General features: G+C 41.4%; 1 protein-coding gene across 2 annotated transcripts in view; it reads right to left on the bottom strand.

The window, feature by feature from the left end:
- The window catches only part of LOC138295547 (putative deoxyribonuclease TATDN3), a 73,030-nt gene extending 52,292 nt beyond the window's left edge, over window positions 1–20,738 (bottom strand). For both annotated transcript variants that reach the window (XM_069233915.1, XM_069233914.1), the window contains exons 1-5: window positions 20,620–20,738; window positions 14,837–14,869; window positions 9,861–9,934; window positions 9,145–9,229; window positions 305–367 (exon numbers count right to left, since the gene is read on the bottom strand). In XM_069233915.1, the coding sequence (XP_069090016.1) occupies window positions 305–367; window positions 9,145–9,229; window positions 9,861–9,934; window positions 14,837–14,869; window positions 20,620–20,694 (330 nt within the window). In that variant the 5' untranslated portion in view covers window positions 20,695–20,738. The remainder of the gene's footprint in view (window positions 1–304; window positions 368–9,144; window positions 9,230–9,860; window positions 9,935–14,836; window positions 14,870–20,619) is intronic.
- Window positions 20,739–21,467: the final 729 nt, after the last annotated feature.

The following is a 21,467-nucleotide window of genomic DNA, read 5'->3' on the forward strand; positions in this document are numbered from 1 at the left end:
GAATCGCTATTTTAGCTATTACTTAAATTTGCTTTGCGAATGCCTTTCATACATCCTGAAAGGCATTTTTGCATTCGCAAACGGCCATCCGCACCACTTGCGAATGCAAAATCCTTTGATACATCTGGCCCTAAGAGTCTGCATTTTTTTCATCTTTACAACGATTGTATAGCAGAAAGAAAGGTTTTATGGATTGTAATGTTTCTATGTGCCGTTAACACCCAGTGACTAGTTTCTGTGTTTTGGACCCTAAGTTGTTGCCACAATATCTAAAATGCACAAAAACCATACAAGCCTTGCTTACCTCCCCAATGGCAAACAGCTGGTCTTTGTAGCGTTCAATCAGTGGCAATGCATCTTCCAAATCCTGCAGGTGGAGGAAGGCATTGTTGTAGAGCACAAGTCAAAGGCTAGCGAGCCTTACAAAACACACACATTTAACTTTGGCATAGGCAAAAAGTAAGTATACTGGATTTGCAAACTGGTTTAACACAAGTGCCTCCATTATTATTCTCTGATACAATTTACAGTAAAATTTTTCATATATTTCAAGCTACAACAGTGTGTTTTACATGCATAAATATTCCAGTGTTTTAGGATCTAGCGCAGTACTCAACAGAAATATTCTTGTCAACAGCAAATCACGCATGCTTCTTAGCCCACACATGAAAGCAAACAAACACACCCCTACCCTCTCACTCCACCTAAATCTAATTACACACATACCCATACACTCCACCAGTGGCGGCCCGTCCTGTAGGGCGGAGGGGCCACGCCCCCCACCTTTTGCCCCTCATGAAGAGTGTCTGTCAGGCTGAACAAAGGTCAGCCTGGCAGACACTCTCCATGTTCAGCTCAGGTGCCTCGAGGCCCTCCCCTGGGTGACGAGGAAAGCGTCACCAATTGACACTCTCCCTGGGTGCTTCAGTTTAAGCCCTGAAGTGCCCAGGGCGAGTGTCAATCAGTGACACTTCGTCACAGAGTGGGGTGGGGTCAGCTGTCTCACTGACTCCATCCCACTCTGTGACGAGACAGGGACTGCTGCCTTCCCTCATTGGCTGACCTATGGTCAGCCAATGAGGGAAGGCAGCAGTCCCAACCCTCCTGGAGGCAAAAGGTAAGTGTGTGTGGGTATGTGTGTGTGTGATGTTTTAAATTGAAGTTTGGTGTACGCGTGCATGTTTGAGTGTTATGAGTGTTGTTAATGGGTGTGCGTGCGTGTGTGGGTGAAAGAATGAGTGTGTGTGATCTTTTAAAATGAATGTTTGGTGCGTGCGTGCATGTTTGAATGGTATGAGTGTTGTTAAGGGATGTGCGTGTCTGTGTGAAAGAATGAGTGTGTGTGTGTTTCTGTGTGTGTCCCACCCACCCCCCTACCTCCTAAAGCTTCCGGCCGCCACTGCACTCCACCCACTTCTCTCATTTTTCTAAAATGTGAACAATATCACATACAGATAATGGGACGACTGCTCTATAGGCAAAGTGGCAGGAGCATATAAGGTTGTTAAAAAATAAACTAAAAATAAAACAGAAACAGAGAAATTAAATAATGTAGTCACTATGGTCACGGTGTATAACGTATGTTAATGTATAGCTTTCAAATCCAGACAATCATTGCTTGAAATAAGACATAAATCACTAGACATCTGCTAAAACATTTAAGATTCTGCTTTCTTGAAGTCGGTTTTGCAAGCTCTGTAAGAAGTACTGACGTACTACATTTTGTTTTTTGATAACCTAAAGGCATGTGATTAATTTTTGGTGGTAACCCAATAGACACTTTTGATGTGACTTGGGTCTGCCTTGAACACTGCTACTGCTTTGTTTTCTGCTACAGAATAATACTTACACTGTACATAACACTAACTAGGATGAATATAAAGACCAGAGAGGAATAATTTAACACTAATCATTAGTTTCTTTCGCTGGGAGTCCCTTAGTGGACGAAGCTAAGAAGTAGGGCAGTTTTGAAAGTAGGTTTTTCTTCCAGCAGGGGATGTAGGAAACTACTGGTCTATCAGTTGCAGGCTTGACACAGAGTTGCAGAAATGGTAACTAGAACTCTGGAAGAGGAAGAAGACAAGCAGACCACTGCTAACTGTAATAAACCAACTCAAAGGACTTGTGGGGGAGTAGCTAGAGATTTAGTACCATGCTTTAGCTGAGATCCCCCAATACTCTTGTGGCGGGTCCTAAATGGTGCAAGATTAAAGGACTTCAGGAAGTATGCTTGGCCCATCTTTTAGCTGTGGAGACTAAATTCAAAACTTACTCTGAGGGATTTGCTGGACTATTCAAGCTTCAACAATTTGCCTAGCAATACTGTGAAGAAAATAAATCACTTAAGGAACAAGCCAAACTTTTATTATAAAAAACATTAAAAGATAGATTGACTAGGGGAGAATAATATTTAATGTCAACATATTCCAATATAAATCTATAGAAAAAGAACCGTTGAAAACCTGTGTTGCCATGGACCTTTATAGCCATAAACAGTATGTTAGAAGGAGAGTGAACTAGGATGACATAAGCTAAGAGCACTGCACAGTGGAATAGTTACTGTAGAAACTTTTCTTAGAGTTCAGGGAGCTCCGGCAGATGCTTGTCTCAAGCAAATCGCAGTATGGGTCCCATTAAGTTGAAGGGACTAACCAGAAACCCTGGGAGCCTTTATTATTAAAAAAAATTCTCTGAGGGAGGGAAAAAGCACTTCAGGTAACACAAAAGGACTCATGGTTGTCAAATGCATTTGGCTGCTCTGTTTGGTGGGCATTTGGATCTTTTCTGCAGCCAAATGCAAAGGTTAACAGTGAATCTGCTATCTAAAACTGGGCTTGCAAGAGTCCGGGAGTTTATGCTTTCAAGTATTTAAAAATAGCCCTAGCAGGAGAGTTATGACAGACACGAAAGGATGCAACATTTTCACATCTGCTCCAGAGGAGGATTATGCCAGACCTCTTTGAAAAAGAAAGTATTTTGGAGACCACAATCTGTGGTCCATTAAGCAGAAAACCCATCACTTAAGGTTTTCTTCCGACTCACAGGCAAAAAAGTTATATCTAACAGAACAAACGCTGCTACGTAGTGTCTAGGCCCAGCTCCTGTCGTGCAAACAAGATATAGAGCTTTGAATAATCGGTTATGTAAATACAGGGGCTGTTATTCTTACAGAGATGTCTGTTCTGGTATTTCTGTAATCTGTCCCCACTAATCTATGTCTATCAGGCACAGCATGTATACTTAAAGGCATCTGAGGCTCAAACAGCAAGACTGCTAAATCAGAAAGACGTTCTCACTATACATGAGAGTACATCAAACAGTGGACTGGCCAAACTCTGGTAGAATGTCTTCAGTCTAGGTAAGGTACTTGCATTTAAGAGCCGCTCTTCTGTTTCTTCAAGTCTTCTTCCAAAGGGCTATAATATCCGAAGCATTAGCTTGGCATATTTTAGTATCAGCTATATGACTTGTGCACATACTCAGTTTGGAAATGCACCAATCCTTGTCTTAATTTCAGTAGTCGGCCACTCACTTTTATCAGCAGTGAGGCATATCCAAATGTCAAGATACTTGGTTTGGAGCCTCATGCTCAAATTTCTAAAACAGTGTCTGTCTTAATTTCCGGAGAATTTTCCCTCTCCAGTGCTTGGTGTTGCAAATTGGTTCCGCATATTTAGTATGCCCAGATTGTTTTTCTTTTTTTAATTACCCAGTTTGTCTTTCTTACTGGGGGTAAGTTTCACTACTCAGCTTTGGTAAGGGGCATGTGGTTGGTTAAATGTGAACACATGCACATGTGAGACTACCATCGTGCTCAGTCCGGTAACTGCGCACAGGTAGGCTGGCTAGGGGACTCTGCAAAGTTAGAAGTTGACCTGGGACGCTGCAAAGTTAGATGTTGATCTGGGACAGGCCTTATAATATGTGCGGGCACTCAGAGGTTAAGTCAGTGGACTTTACTATTTTATTTGTAATAACACTGTATTCTACGCATAGGGGGAAATCTGCCTTAAACGTCAGTTTCGCTTCCGTTAGGCCTACAAAGTCTGATAAGTTATGAAACTGGGGTGAAACATGTGCATCCAGTTTAATATGCAGGTCCCAAGATCATACATATACACCTTATGGGTCATCCAGAATTTTCATATTCATCTGGCTCAGCTCAGGATCAAAGTCCAGGCTTTTGTCACCCTGCTGGATCAAGTTAATTGCTTTGCTCCTCAGCAGAGGGAACAAAGGCTGTTCCCAAACAAAAGGAGCAATTAACAGTGTTTCACTCAGCTCCTGAGGAAGAAAATCTGCATCTGTTAATTAGCTGTCACACTGTACCAAGGTTCGATCACACTGTACAAGGGTTGGGGCAGCCCAGGCCCACTGAACAAAGGTGGAAGCCCAGAACACTGTAGCCAACAGAGGAGTACCTGGTAGTTCTGTCAATTAGGGGTGGAGCTGAGGCCTCCAGAAGGGATGTGAACAGTGACTTCTTGGCGGCGTCAACTTGAGTTGTCCACAGGGGTGGAGGGATGAGGAGGAACTCTAGAAAAGTCCAGGGATGTCTGGTTTCTTGAAATTTCTACCCCCATTCAAAATGTCTTGCACAAAGGAGAGATGTTGCCCAAGGGTCCATGCATTACTCATGAATTATTAATGAGCACAGGAGGTGGCAAAGGTGGGGCTCCCTCCCAAGAGCTCTTTGAGGCACAAGGGGTCCATCCCCAGGGCTGGTTCAAGAAAAGGAGGAACTGATACTCAATCTCTGGGACCCCAACACAAGAAGAGGGTGAGCGCTGCTGCGCCAGCCCAAGAAAGAAGAAAGGGGCCGGGACCCCATCTCTAGGCCACTGAGGAATGCCCACAAGCGGAGGTGCCACCTCACTCCTCCCAAAGGTGGGATACTCGCCCTTGCAACCGCGTTTAAGGGGTAACAAGGTGGCAACCATACAAGAAACACCCTGCCAGCATGATCGGGCAGGGAAGAAGCAAGTTGCTAGCTCCCCTGTCGGCAGAGAAGGGCGTCACCCGGGTGGGGAGCCAGCAGGGACCGCCGGGCTTTTCAAAACCGTTTTCAAAGCATTCCTAAGTCTGAAGGTTGTGTTCGTTAACTGGTAATGCAGCGCCCTCTAGTGGTCAATTCTATAGCTGCATTTTATATGGCCTGAAGACACAGACATGTGATGTTTATTTTGAATGCTTTATTAACAATATATGTCTGGCAATGGTTTTTATAAACATTGAACTGCTTTACCGATAATAATGATTGCATTCAAATGTTGATATAATGATGGGACTGTTAACGTGTGGTTATTGGTCTTCTTAATGTTGTGACCTCTGACAAAGCTCAATAGGATTGCCCCTTATATTGATGTGATGAGATGTGGCAAAAACAATAGGCCTGTTTTATTTGAAGTGATACGTCCCTATATTGTGATGTCCTGTCTGGTGGAGGTGGACTCTGATGTTGGAAACATGACCTTTTAGGGGTCAAATGTGATTTCAGAGCATCACCGAGTTATTTCTATCTGCCCGATGTATATACTTGTAAACCAGCCATAGTACTTAGTAGTGTGTACCTGATAATTGTACTTTTCCTTTTTCAAAGAAAGAGCACTGACTGGACAATCATTTATTGAGAGTCATATTGCATGCCATAGAATTGTGATTACTAGCCCACACCATCTCCACTGAGAAGGCCTTCTACTGCTCTGCTTTGCTACCCAGAGACAGTTAAGTACAACAATGGGGTACTTGGTTCCCAGTTTGGGGCAATTGTGGACCTAATACTTGTGCAGGCCTCACATCCTGCACAACTAATCACACAATTTCTTACACTTGCTTAGCAGGTGGGGAAGTAGAATTGATACCATAGAGAGTGGGTGGCAAAGGTCTGTTATGGACCCAGAACAAACAAAGACCACTGTGTGGCATTTACTGTATGATTTTTGACCACGATTGTTGTTGAGACTAATAAAAAAGTAGGCAATTATGTATAGAGCTGTATTGCATACATTTAAAGTATAGAAATGTAAAAGCGATACTAGCGTTCACCTGATTAAGTATATATAAGTTGTGATTGCATATTTATAGACATTGAAACAAGACAGACACATGGCCAGACTGTATGGCCTCGTAATTAAAATTAACATATCAGACCTGACAAAACAGCTATTATGTATGCGAGGACACACGGTCATACTGTATGGCTTGGTATTTAAACATACATATCAGACCTAAAAAAAAACAGCTAATATGTATGCAAGGAATTTGAAAACCAAACATGAGCTACGCAATACAAAGGTTAAAAAAGTGTATTTGTTATAGGGAGATATATGGGTAACTTTGCTAACCAAACAAATAGCAATAAAGTGTTTTTTTAAGCAATTAAAAAAAGAAGAGTCTCGAACTAATGAGTCAACAATTTGCAGTGTGTTCATTCCTGAATATAAGAGTTCACACAGACACTGTGTGGCAAACTGCATTAATCATAGACTAGTTCAAAGCTTAGGGCACATTGTTTGGGATGAAGGACAACAAGTTTTCATATTTATTTTGTATTTTGGGGCATGTAGGCCCAACCATCTGCAGCACAAACCCTTTGGCTGCCATTTTACAGTGCCACATTATGAATCAGCGAAGGGCACTGTTTGCAGTTGAGGTAATATTTGTGTCCATCTGTTAATGCTGCTAGATCCTGTATTTGTGGTTCATTAATGAAAAGCCTTTATTATTGGGGTGAGTGCTCTAAGGAAATGTAAGCTACACTTCTGACAGTGGTTTCAGTATAAAAGTGTGTACACCTTTGCAAAGTTTACAAATATGAGGCTACATATAATGCTCCCAGAATGTTCCCTGATTAGATGTAAATATTTGCAAAAGCTTGAAAACAAGAAGAAATCTTTTCTTTTAAAACAAAATATTCACACAAAAATGCAACTGGAAAATATGTTTTGCTAAACTACTGTGAAACTGTAAACACCATTTCTTTGAAGTATCATTTAATAAAATGTGTTGATGAATGCTAGAATTTCCAAAAATATTCATAAAGGAAAATCAGTGTAACCAGTTGCAACACGATTATGGGAAATATTAATCTAAACAGGCATTGGCAAAGCCAATAAGTTTGACACTGGTGGTCAGCCTTTTGATTTTGTCAATGTGTGTCTTGTTTTGACTTGGTTTTTTGTAAAACTTTATTGTTGTGGGTGTTGTCAGGCCCTCACCGTTATAAAAATCATAGGCAAAAAGCAAAACTATTTTTTGTCTGTCTCAAAAAGCACCCATTGCCACAGTAATCCCTGGCACTGAACAAAACTACTTTGTGTGCTGATATGCTCCTTATGAAAGAGCAGAAAGCCTTCACGAACATTGAAGCCAGTCAATAGAGAGAGAGAGAGAGAGAGATTTAATTTTAATAAACACAAAAGGTCTTGGTTAACGCAGACCTAATTAGGAGCCCAATTCTTAAAGAAAGTCACAAAAGTGCATCCATAGTATATGTACTTGCAATAGTAGAGATGTATGGCTTTCGTGAATTCACAAGAATTTACAGAGGTATGCCAGGAAATCCTTCTCCTAGAAAATATTAGTGAACTGCATTTTAGCACAACCAAACATGCATGTGTAGATCTGCTCATGTGAAAATCTGTTGAGCATTTACAAGTTCACTTCCCCTACTAGTACTTTTTTCCCCAACTTTGGACGAAGTTTTACTTCTGCCCTTGCCAGGAGTAAATTCAAATATTTGTCAGTATGGGAAAAGACTAGAGAAGGCCTAGTGAAAAGCCCTACAACATGCAAGTTAGTAAGGTTGCACAGACTCAAAAGAGCATTCCAACCCTGGAACTATTTCTTAACAGTACCTCCAGCTCCACTATGTATATATGCGGAAAGGTGGAAAAATAATGGAATTGCTCATATTCAAACCCTATTGTAGTACGAGCCCTGGCATAATCAGGTAGGCTGTTATCAGAACTCTTTTATAATGAGATTGCTGCCATAATTTGTCGCAGCACTAAGTGGCACCAAAGGGGCAAGTTGATTTTTCTTTTACAAAACAAGTAGATATAGGAAGCAACCTGCCCCTGGACACGTAGATATTTTATTATATTCCACACCTCTGCACTGTCTCAATTAAAAGAAGATACCTGAAATATGGCTCTTTCACAGTCTCTTTCTCCATCACATTAAGCAATCAGAACAGTCATAATTCTCAGGCCTTGTTCCCATGAGTGTTCATTCGTCAACATTTGTATCAGGTTTCACACATGAACAGAATCGTTAATCTCTCGGCCCAGGGAAGCAGGCAGTGTTGAGGACACCCAAGAACTGTGTCTTCTCTCCTGGCTTCATTTCATGCTTTACACAGCTTTTCTATATGTACTTCTTGGAATACCTAGATCTGCTCTTCCCTGCATCTCTGTGATGTAGGATTTTCCCCTTTTTATTTTCCAGTCTCTCCGGTACCACAATTTGGATTTTACCTTTACCTCACACTAATATCTGAAATTTCAAAAAGTGCTTTTATTTTTGTTCGTACATCTTCTGCACCATCATGACTATACAAACGGGCAGCTATAGTACTCCTCGAGAAAAATCACACCAATGTGCCAAGTAGGTTCTCCTTACCTACAGGTCCTTTGTTATTGTATGCTCTGTCACAAAATGACCATGTATTATTACAGTAATGTCCTGATCACTCTGGTGTAATATTGGCCACATTGTTTATGGACCTTTCTGGATTGGGATGCATTAGAAGAAAGCATTCTGCACTGGCTCGTCAAATGATAACCGATCACCCAACACAAAAGAATCAAATAGAAAAATCCTGCTCACAGCCATCCATACGCCACACAGCTCTGTGCCTAGATTAAATTCACTTTACTTTCTCGTTAAGCCACAAAAATCACTTACAATCAAACATTCATCAAACTATGTAGCTTAAACACCTTAATGATGGTACAACTGAACGTGTACTCGGATTAAGAAAGCGCTATAGTGCCATATTAAAGGTAGAAAAAAGCCCTACACAACTCCATTGACGTAACACAGCTGGTTCATTTGACATGTTGTGCTTTGAGGTACTTGCATGTCTCCAGGAGCCATGCTATTTGCTTTGTAAATAGAGCAAAGAACTCTGCCTGTCCATACCTTCATGGTGACGCTTCGCTGGTCTTGTGGCGGAACACCCTGCACCGGATGCACTCCCAGACAGGGGCATACGTAGCCCAGGTACCTAGAAATATGATAAGAATAGTGAACTTCCTCATCCACACACAAAAGATCTACTATCAAAGAGCAATACTGCTTAGCTGCAAAATTGTATGTATATTAATCACCAACAAACCAAGTGAAAAACACCTCTGGCCTGACTAATCCCTGTAACCACTGTCGGTGTCCTACTGCTCCATCACTGACCACGAAGCTCTCTTCACCCACATGTTGACAGTAATGTCAAGAATACATGCTAATCCAAGAAGATTGAGTCCCGAGTGTGGTACCCGGTACCGTGATAAGTCTGTAAATATAATGTGCACCTCTGCATTACGAATGACCACATTATTTCTGGGTCATTTATATGACTGAGGAGTCCATCAGATATGTGTATTTTTGCCACAATCTAGCTCTCTTTAGCAAAGGGATTGCCCCTTTCCAGTAATAAGGATATTTTGCCTTATTTCATACTATCTGAATTTCTGAGTGAAATGATTTAAGACACTTTAAGAAAGGTTACTCACCTTAATCGGTGTTTAGAATGCAAATTATTAAATCACACCATGTGTAATTAGCTGTGCAGCTCTGCAACACAAACCACAACGTTCAAACTGAGGAAGGGTCAGAGTAAAACAAACTGAAAACTACATTACCTTTGTGAAAGTTGAATTATACTTTCAAACTCTCCGGGGTGCTCAGCAACTGCAAGAATGGCCAATACATTTGCCTGCAAAGAGCACATGGGAAGGTTACCAGCAGTTGGTAAATGCACAGTGCAAACACAGCCCTTTATGTGAGGGGCTGTTTGATTTAAGCTATGGTATCTGTAAACATGTGAAACTACAATGTCATTAATGCTTATGCTGACTCCACATTGTATTGTCTCTCAAAACAATCTCATTTTGTGATACTTGTGTTCCAGGAGATATCCTACAGCTTACGTGTGTAGCCAACATGGCAATACAAAAGGGCCGGGTGTTGTTTGTGGCACGCAAAATGTTGGACCTAAATGTTGCAAATAGCGCATTTGTAAGCAAACTATGCCAATATGATAGGAGAAAACTTTGCAGGAATTAAAGACAACCCCACACCGGAGTTTAGGATTCTACCCTCAAGCATTTTTTGGACGAAAGTTAGTGCATGAAAAATGATGATTTTGTGGACTACAGAATATATTAGGACTTATCATCTCCAAGAAGGAAAATATATGTCGTGCTACCTGCTTCTCCTGATGCAATGTACACAGTGGTCGTCCAGGGTGCGCCTGAGAGTCATTTTCCATGATCCCTCAGCCCTTCTAGGCGCTGGCATAATGTATGCAAACAGTATCAGATCAGCAGCAAGACATACCCTTGCTATATGCGCTGTGTAAGTATGTAGCCATACTAAATCAATAGTGATACAGTAACTTTAAGTCAAAGAAACCACAATATCTATGGTTGTTTTATTAAAAAAAAATACAATGTAATATTCGTATCCATGTCCAAGTAGCTGTAAACTCTCCTGCGTCTTGTAACACATCCTCTTTCTTGCTGCTCTGAGCAGCCACATTAAGTACCCTTTAGTTCGCTCATCTTTAAGTGTACTTTTTGTAACACAATATAGTTTGGCACCGCTCTGACTTTTGTCATCGACACCGATCCTCGAATTTGACTTGTCCCATCCTAGTTACGGTTTACCTTTTATTCGGCAAGGTGACTTCCAAATGGGTCACTCCCCACCCATTAAATAGAGTTGTATGGCTATCAATGAAATGGGGTAGCAGATAAGTGAAAATGGTGAGTTACATAGCATGACCATGGAACTGCTTTCGGCAGAGGGCAAAACTAGATCTTCTTCTTGCTAGCACAATTCCCACTATACACAATCTGACACTGCCACTGACAGGATTGAAATGCTCCCAACTAAGATGCCTGCCCGGGCAAGCTCTTCCCGGGTGGTATTTTCATCAAAACACAAGTCATAAGAGAGGTTCCTAGTTGTACAATTCTGGATGTCTTCATGGTCCATCGGCTTCCTGCCACTTGTAGAGCAATACAAAATAAATGTCCTGGTGTCCTCCAATGTTTCATGCTCTTGAAAGAATACTGGGATCGCTGTTCCGGAAGAGACTTGCCTGCCTTAGCCCCTATGTGTGGCCATTGGGAACCCTTTGGCTGCATGAACTCACAGACGAACATTGGTTGTACTGCTGCACTCTGACAAGCACACCCTCACCTATTACTAGTTATCGCTGAAACACCTCAGATACCTTCACAGAATATATAGCAGCCCTACCCCACTATGTAAAATGGGACTGGTACATGATGACCTGCTGTGGGAGATGTGGCTTGCCCGATTCAGATTTTTTACACTTGACATGGGAGTGCCCTGGGATGGCTGCTTTCTGGGTTTCCGTGCTTGACGCAGTAGATTGAATTCCCAATTTCAAGAACACAGGATTCCGTTGACGCCACTGTTGGGCCATGTTAAAGAAGTTCCCATGGGAGTTTGACACATAAGAGCCCTCCTTCTTATCTTTGGTAAGCGAAAGATGGTGAAGCATCGCGGACTGCGACCCATTCCCCAGATAAAGTACAGATAATGACACTGTATACTGCCAGGAACACCTTAAAATGTATGCCCCTCCAAGTCTAAGCCGAATGATTTCTGGGGGACCATTTGTAATCCATGTATCTCTGCAAGAGCAATTGGAATCTCCAGAACACCTCTGGGTGTTACGCAGTGAGCCACGGCAGAACTGGGGAGCATCGGAAGCCATAGGATTGGAATCAGATGTACTATTGACTCCCTACTAATGAAGCCTGTTCCAGCAATGACAACCTACTGAGCATTCATTTGTGCCCTTCCGGGGAAGCGACACTGCAGAAAGCCGTTCCAAAGGTGTGGGGGGACCTGTGGACCATTACGCTGAAAGGAGAGCTGAGGAGCTTTGCAACTGTGTCGTGCTATCCATGCGATTAGAACACATTACGCTACAGTGTACCATGATACCTTAATTATGTACTGCACGAATGTGTGACCTTTCTTGTCAGGCTGCATTCGGGGACGTTTGTTCCTATACTTAACAATTAAAATAATTTTAAAGAAGTGACTTCTACACCATCACCACCCCTGCCTTATCCTACACGCCCCTGAAGAGAAGCCTTGCTCCTTCAAACAGTCCATCCTAAGGTAGCTGCAGAAGGCAGCACCTACCCTCACAGAGCAATGCTCTCACAAATTGACTCTATAAACACTGAAATTGGCACCCTGCCTCAAAAGAGAGTGCTGGATTTCAATAATAATTGAGGTAAGTGAGTGTAAGTCAAACCCACTACAGGGACTTTCACCTCTCTTTTTATCACCCACAGATGGGCAGTAGCAAGTCACCCTAGTACTTTACGGGCAAACGGTAACCAGGGTTTAAATTGACAGCCAGATTTCTCAATTTCACCGGGATAGTCACAGGACAATCCTAACACACAAGAGGGAGTTGGAGAATGTATCTTTTCAAAACATAGGCCAAATATCAGTCAGGATCCCTATCCCTAGGCACAGCAACTTCAGACGGTGTTTCCTCTTTTGTCAACCGCTGATCCCCCTACTTATCGGATCCCTTCAACAGAGCTCCCCTCGTCTGAGTCTGAGATGCTCTCCTTACTGAGACAAAAAAAGGCACAATCTATGGTGGATGATTTAAAAAATCTTAAATCTGAGAATTTGGGGTCCCTTCATAGAGGTTTTCAAGGGGTTGAGCATAAGGATTATTCAGATGAGCTTCAGTCTGATCATGACAATCAAGAAAATGGTAATTCTAGTACCTCTGAGGAGTTAAGTTGTTTTTGGGGCCTATGCCTAAGCACAGAAAGCACAATGATCAGGGTTCATGAAAGGGTCTCTTCAGAACCCACTGCACAACCACTCAGGGTACACTTTTGACCCAGAGGAGAGAGCGCATTTACGGTCATCAGACTGGGTTCTTCAGCCACAACCGCAGCCTGGGTTTAGGCTGAGCTGAGGCCAACTTTCTCTAAAGAAGTCAAGGAGGCCAATATACTGGAGATCAATCCCATACACTCTGCCTTCCTAGGGAAATATACCAAAGTCCTGAAAAGGGGCAAGGACAGGACCTGGAGGGCTTGTCAAGATAAGTTGTGAGACCTTTTTCCAATCATTTAGATCTGGCTTCACAGCCAAATAACGAGGCTCCCCGGTTGGCCCAGATAATTTGGCTGGGCAGCCCCAATGGGCCATCTGTTTATTAGGGAATTGAAACTGTTCTCGCCACGGACAGACACAGGATTATTTTATAGTAATAAGTTATCCAGTTCCAGATAGGCAAGATGCTGCAAATGAGAGGATCGGTGTACCAAGCTTTCACTAATAAACACAGTAGTGCAATGCCTTCCCCACACGTAGAGGAAAAATGTAAAGCATACTGTGCATGCATGACCCACGCCTCACTCTTCTAAGAGGATTGCAACAGTTTGCTAATCAGGCTGCGAAAAATCTACTCACTCGCTCGCTATAGCAAAGCAGATTTTAACAAGGCGAGCAATTTTTAGGGCCTACTAGCCCATTCTGGCAACAGAGCTTGAGCTGCCAAAGAACAGGTGTTCTGTTCATTGTCAGAGTGAATGAGCAGTAACAATGCCTTTAAATTTTGCTTTTATCTTACTTTCAAAGACAAAGGTCAAATACCAGCTTATTTCTCAAACATTCCTGGAGATTGGTGTTTACTATTCTTTCTATGACTACAAAGTCAAGAGGTTTTTGTAAAGTGAACTGTCTGGCAATCATACTAGGGTACATGGAGTATGAAATGAAAGGCTGTAAGATGGCTGTTTTTTCTAAGAAGCAGCATTAAAATAGCTTGTAAATGTACTACGCAAATATTTCAAATTATATCAGCAGTCTGGAAAGCACTTTTTTGTAATTCAGAAGTGTAATGGAAACAAAGATTTTAATAGGATAAAAACAAATTAGAACACTTTACTTGATGCAGAAATGATAAATATGTGCTGAACCCCAATTTCCACACATTATCGTTTGTACACTATATAGTTTTAACAATAAACTGCAAGTCAGTGGGAAAGTTTGTGGCCCTTTCAATGGAAAATGTGCTACCACATCATGCTTTTGTAATATATTAAAAGGGAGAGTTTTGTAAACATGAATTGAGAAACATTCATGCCCTGACCCTTATGACAGTGCTAGCAGTGAACAAAGAGGCACGTCTGGGGTCAAGTGTAACGTATAAGTGGGCTAGATTCTTATAATACATGGGACAAATGTTTTTTTCTATTAAATCACACGTGAGTATTTTTTATACACCAGGCTTTCTAAACTCACATATTTAAAGGTGCTCTCACTTATGACAGTGAAGAAAAAGGTGACTCTGAAACAAGATCGTGCAATCTGAGACCAGTTTATGGGTCAGGCTCATTACAGTTAGGCCGTGTAGATTACTCAAGTCACTAGACCTGCAGGTTCTGCTAACATTTTTATGGTTTTTCGAGACCTGCTAATAGTGGTGTTATGTTGCTACTTTAAAGCGCAGAATGCTGTCAATTAATTGTCACTGCCAATCTAGTAAATGTCTTATCTTATCCCATCACATTACTGAAAAGTACTTTCAGCTACTTACTTGTTTTCCTTCTTCTAGCACAGCATCTCTGTCCTGCAATACAAATATCACATCCAACTAAGACACAGACAAAGCAAAAGTGAAAACAGAACCATTCAAAAGAATGAGACAATTCAGACAAGGTGTCTTTACAAAACTATTATTTTGTGACATGGCCTCTCCTCTCTGAGAGCTATAACCGATGTTGTCCAGAATGATTATTTAAACATAACGGGGATGGTTAAAATGTGAAGAATTTGGCTTAAACTGTGCAGGTGATTTTATTGGAGGTCTTGATTGTGGAGAAGGCAGGCGATATTTCAAATAGATGAAAAGGAATAGCTTAAAGTTAATAATGGTTACTATTGTGCGGATGCTATTAGGATAACAATGATACTACTGGCTTTTCAATTTGTTTAATGGCTTTTATAAGGGTTGCAACTTCAATTTAAAGTGGCATTTTATCTATTTGATTTATAATGGTTTATGGGATGCTTTTATGTATTGATTTCTAAAATAGATTGCGTTTTGATTGATTGAATCGTAGGATTAATCTAGGAGGCCATAGGTGATTTACTAAGTGCTATTAAAACAACAGCCACACAAACCAACTGATGCTCCTATATTCATACAAACCGGCTTCTGCCTGGTATCTATGGTTTTCCAGCTGCACTTAAAAGGGCCACCAATGTGCACAGAACTTCAGTGCAACAGGCAGCACCCTGCATGTACTTACATGCTAAAAACGCCTATCGTAACAGACAGGTGACCCAATCTTAATAGGATTTATACTGCAACAACAAGTACATCTTCCCCACCACTCTGAGCATGTTGTAGTTTAGCAAGCAAAGGGCAGCTTTAGGTGATAAAAGTAAAGAGTAGATATGCTTCAACCTCAGCTGCTACTGCTCACTATCCCACAGAACCATGAATACTGTTTTGGGTTGAAAACAGAACTGAAAATTCTCCTATAGCCATGCTTGTCATTGGTTGAGATACCCCCCTCCTGCAGTGTACCCGGAAGTAAAATAAGTTGTGACTCCATGTGCAGAGTCATAATAATATGGTTTGTAAACTCATTAAATGCTGTTTCCAAGTATCTGATTTGTAAACTGCTCAGAGAAGTTTATTTTAGATGTACAGAAAGAACAGAAGGTTTGTATTAGAATTCGAGTTTAAAGCCTGAGGTGAAAATGCTAGATGCAAAGAAAGAGAGGGTTTAACATACTTATGGGACTCATTTAAGCCTCTGTAGGTGGAGTCTGTGTAAATTGTGAGTCTAGGAAAAGAGAGAGTTGAGTCAACTGACGCAATGTTCGATGCACAATAGTAAATATTTTAACTTATGGGAAATTCAAGTTTATCATTTTAGCGCAGAAAACTACACTTCCCATGATGTGTGACATCTTAACCAATAATTAAACAGTCAGAAGTGGGAACTTGGGAGACGTCTAAATACATCATCAGTGACAAACAATAATGAAAAAAACGCTATACAAATGTAATTTTGTTCCAAACACCATTTTAACATGAAGTGTGCTCAACGTATTGTGAGAATATTGAATCTGGCATTAGATTGTTTGGTTCGTATTGATACACACCACATATTAGAATACATCATATGCATCAAACAATTTCCCCTTTTGCTTATCGGGAATATCACTAACATGTTAAACGTATGCCTCCTGCCGCACGCTAGATTTTGGGGCACTCTAAAGCATGCTTTAATTACCCCATTCCTCAGGAAAACTTCATGAGACTCAAAGATTTTGGCAAACTACTAACCAACCTTAAACAAATGTTACCTAGCATTGGTGCCAGATTAAACCCTGTGGAAGCCCCTATGCAATCAAAATTGCGGGGTCCCCCCTCGCAAAGTATCTCCTAATAAGTTTTTAATTTTACCAACCAACAATTTTAATAAACCAATTTTATTATACAAAACTAAACATTACATGTACATAGTTTGCACCAAATTTGTTTCCAAACTGACAGCTGAGAGAAGATGAGCTTTTAACTGATGTGAATCTGATGTCTATGGTTTATGTACTTTAAGTTGTTGGATACATTACATTAATACAGTATTTTCTCTATAGATTCTTTAGTGTAAAGTTGTTGTTTATTTTTTTCTGTCTTGGAAACAATTTAAGAAAGCTTGATTGTAATTTTCTTTCAAGATAAAATCAATATTATTTTGATTCGTTGTCGCTGGGCCCCTAAAATGAGTGGGGCCCATCGGCCAGTGACTACTTTGCCTATCTGGTAATCCTGCACTGACTAGCATGCTCACTGAAGGGGAGGTTACTCGAAATATATCCAGAACAAAACTTATCTCTTCACATCAAGATTCAAACATGCAAAAGGAATAGGATACACCCTCCTCATCTTCTTGGATGGGCACAAAAAAAATCTGCCTTAATGTCAATGACTTATTTGCTGCCAATGGCACGAAATACAAAGGGGTCCTCCTGAAAACATCTGAAATAATCCAATCAATTCTCTTCAGTTGCAGCTAAAAAATATGTATTCCCACAATGGACTCATCCCCTCCACTGGTGTTAGGTGGTGTACATGAGGAATAACACATCTCCGGTCTGCAGTTGAACATCTACAAATGCCCTTTAGCACAACTCCTTTAACAGTACCAATTGAGTTTCCAAATGCTCACCAATGACAAACAAATGTACTCCCAGCTACCACGCAGCCCAGAGATCCAGTCTTACATAAGTTCATGTCATGATCATGTGTCTCAATAGAAGAGCTTCATTCATATGAATAAGGAAAATAAAAAGAAATACTGCTACTTGAGGTCACAGGCCAGTTCTCGCCTGCTTATCTGTTGCCTTGCCCCAGGCCTTGGATGACCACTATCTACCTCAGTAAAAGTGACATGTTTGATGTTAAACCCTTGTTTTTGCAATGGTCAAAGAGATTTACAAGCAACTTTTGATCGTTGAAAAATTCATGTTTCTCCAAACCAATACCTGGGTGGGGTTCAGAAGCACATTAGTCCTGGCATACCTAAATTACTGCATTGCTGTACAAAGAGGGCTCTGGAAATACCTCTTTGTATGATAATAAGGTCTCAAAAACCAGGCTGACAGAACGTTCCTGAACTTTGCACATCTAGCTGTTATCCCTTTAGCTGCAGTATCCACTTCTAATACTTTGAAAAGGATCCTGGAGAAAAGGGCATAATCAGCAGTTTGCGGTCTCTTACTGCAAGGGAAGTCTGCAAATGGAATTGTAGATACTCCCACGAGGCGGCTATAGCCTCCTTCTCTATTTAAGGAACAACATTATCCAACTGGCAAAAGAGCTTTGCCTGGATAGGCTGCCATCTTCCATATTAGGCATCCCGAGTGAGTCTAGTTTCACATTATGCTAGCTAATATCTACGTAAAGTTCTCTTTTCTACTTCAGTTGGAGTAGCTCAACTTCAATGGAAGTCAAAAACAGTAATTAATCTTTGTATCGGTTAATCTTGGTTGTTTTCGAAAACTTGGTAATGCTGTGCAGTCCAACCACTTTCAAGGTCGAGCCTCAACAGCAGTCACATATGTTTTATCATTGTCATATTTTGAGTAAGTCACCCAAAGGCGAACAGAGCTCCCCATTTCTGAATCCCTTAAGGGGTCATATGCTTCTAGATGCCTTTCCTGGATCCATAGACACAATTTTGCCATAGAACATGTACCGAAATAACTCACTTTACAAAAGCACATTTCCCGTCAATACAGGGCACTTTGATGTCATCTATTGTTGGGGTGGTGTGCCTCTCCTAGTATTTGGCTTTAATGGAAAACCTAATGTACTCACACATTCAGACCTCACCCAAAGTAGTTAGACCTAAGTGACAGCAATGTTTGATACTGTTAACTAGTACTGAAGAACCTGCCTGAACAGTGGGAAATACAAAATCAGCAGAGTATAGTTTTGACACGACTAAGAAGCAAAATAGACAAGAAATGTAAAGTTTATTCGGAAAGAATCAAACATGTAGAGCAAGAAGAGATCGACTGCAAAGTGTCAGAACAAAACTCCGATGAAGCCAGCTCATTAACGAGCAGCTTACTGATTTATACAAGTAGCTAAGCAATATTAGTATTATGTAAAATACAAAAACTGTTTTACAATGAAATACAATATTACATAAAAAATGTGAACAAAATATGTTAAAGTATAGTTATGGGGGACACCCAGGGTGCAACAATAACCTATTTAGGGACCCCCCTGAGCCTCTGGCCACGTAGCACGCATGACTCCCTTTCCCACTTCTTGTTTGTCAAAAATGTTTAAAGAGCTCCTTTAGGTGATTTATGGTCTTGTGAAGTTTATATTTTGGGTTTCAGACTTTGTTTTGCAAATGTATATTTTTATATTTTTCCCACCCAGCCGTAAGGTGTCTCTGATTTAAATTAGAAAGGGTCTTTCAGCATAATTGTTCTACAGCTTGTACTATCCATTTCACTTTACTGTTATGTTTTTGCAGAGGAGATGATCTCATGGAACATCTGTTTGAATGTCAGAAGAGCTACCTTGTCAAGAATAGATGAGAGGTGTCTATTTTAAAGATTTAGAAGTGGGGTGATTGCGCTCAAATACTTGCACCTTATTGTTCAGGGACTTGGGATAATGTTACTCAAGTGACCGGCCGGGGAACAAGATGGTCTCTGAATTTCGAAGCACCAGATCAGCACCTGCCCTTGCAATTCTGGCACAGAAATGGTTTCTGAACAGGCTGAATGGGTCCTGTTTCTCATTGGGAGGAGTGCACCAGGATCAAACAAGATGCTACACAACTCCCCATCACACCCTGGACCCGAGTCTTCAGTTGACCGCATCCAAGAGCAGTCCAATGAAGCACGCCTGTCCTCTCCCAGTAATTTGGCTCAACCAGTGCCAATGCCTTGATGTGTCAACATGCAAAAGCGAGGAATGAGTGGGCAATGAAACCAACACGTAGCCCTGTCGCCACAGACAGCTGTTGCATTTGCCATCCTGGAGCAGCAGGGGGAAGGAAAGGGGTGATAGGTTTGGTGATTAGTGACAGGAGGCTGACAGTTACCACCTCGAGGAGGCAGCTAGGGTTCTCCTTTCAAGTAACAGGGTAAAGTGGCATCTATGATGACAGAGGGGTCAACAACAGCCCTTGTTATGCTAAAAAAAACAGATGGGGATGGTGATCTATTAGGAATAATGTAAAGTGTATGGCTGGATGTGGCTACATCGATAGCTACGTATTCAAAAGTTTATGTCCAAGGGTTTTCATATAATACTGTTTGCTCGGTCTGTCTTTACAAAGGATTGGTTACTAAAAGGATGGTGGGGGCCGTCTAGTACCTAAGAATGGCGTGGAAACCACATGCCTGTAAGGATCAGCAGGCGAAGAAGTTGATCTCGGATAACCACTCAAACAGCAGGCAAATTGACGGCTTTTCTGGAGTTTAGTAATGCACATTTTAATTGATCCTCTCTAGTGGTGTGGAATTTTACAAGAGATCTTCATGCCCAAGGGACAGCATGCTCCTGAAACCTACTTGTCCCGTATAAATAGAAACAATTGTTCCATTTAATAGCACGCAGTGAGGGGACACATTTTCAAAACATTGATGCTTCGGGCTGATTACTGTCCACAACACGTGAAAACGTTGCCTCTCTTTACCGGGAAATGTGCAAATCTTGCAAACTGCCTGGTATTGGGAATTTAATTCAATCCTGGGGTTTAGACTCTTCCGTGGGGAGCACTGATTCGTCCCTATTGGTTCTGAACACCTCTCTTTCTTCCAACAGCCTTCTCTTACATGTTCAAAATCCGGGGCGGATAGGTGACAGTGGCAGTCCACCATGCCTCTGGGACCAACAGACAGCAGGTCCATCTCTTCCTCCGCCAGGCACACCAGAGCTCGGGGGAAGGAATACGACGCTACACAGATCTAAAAGAAAGACTGGGCGGTCAACCCCCGCTGTTTGACGTAGACTCGTGCGGCGGCCATCTTGGAAAGCTTTGCCGAGGTCATTTGCTTTTACTACAATTGAGTGTCTCAGTAATTTCCTGGTAAAGGGACAGGCAAAATCTCCTATGTCAAACATTTTGAACTGTTTAAGGCAGAATTTGCAAAACTATGCTGGAAATGTGGAAAAGAAATAAAGGACATTTATCGAAATGGTAAGGAGAACACAAATAAGAGCTTTAGAACAAGTATCGGCAAGGCCCATAGGTCTATCCCATGTGAGATCTTTTAGCTTTGGTGGCGTGGAGTGGTATTGTGTGGTGTGGAGTGGAGTGGCATTGCACATAGGCTAACATTTTATAAGAGGAAAGGAGATGATTTAAAAAACATACTATCCAAATAATGTATTTCCCCCACTGAATTCTATTGCAAGAGATGCAATTTCAGGCAGGAGATGGCCCAAAAAAAAGCCAATTTTGGCTTAAAAAATTGAGAACCTCCTACCTAAATTGGGTCTTCTGGCATGTATGGCATTGTGTGGTATAGAGTGGTGAAGCATTTTGTGGCATGGAGTGGCATAGTGTGGCGTGGAAAGGAGTGGCATTGTGTTGCGTGGAGTGTAGTGGAATTTTACGGCATGGAGTAAAGTGGTATTGTGTGGCATGGAGTGGAGCAGCATAATGTGGCGTAGAGTAAAG

This window comes from Pleurodeles waltl, chromosome 5 (assembly GCF_031143425.1).
Source record: "Pleurodeles waltl isolate 20211129_DDA chromosome 5, aPleWal1.hap1.20221129, whole genome shotgun sequence".
Lineage (NCBI taxonomy): Eukaryota > Metazoa > Chordata > Amphibia > Caudata > Salamandridae > Pleurodeles > Pleurodeles waltl.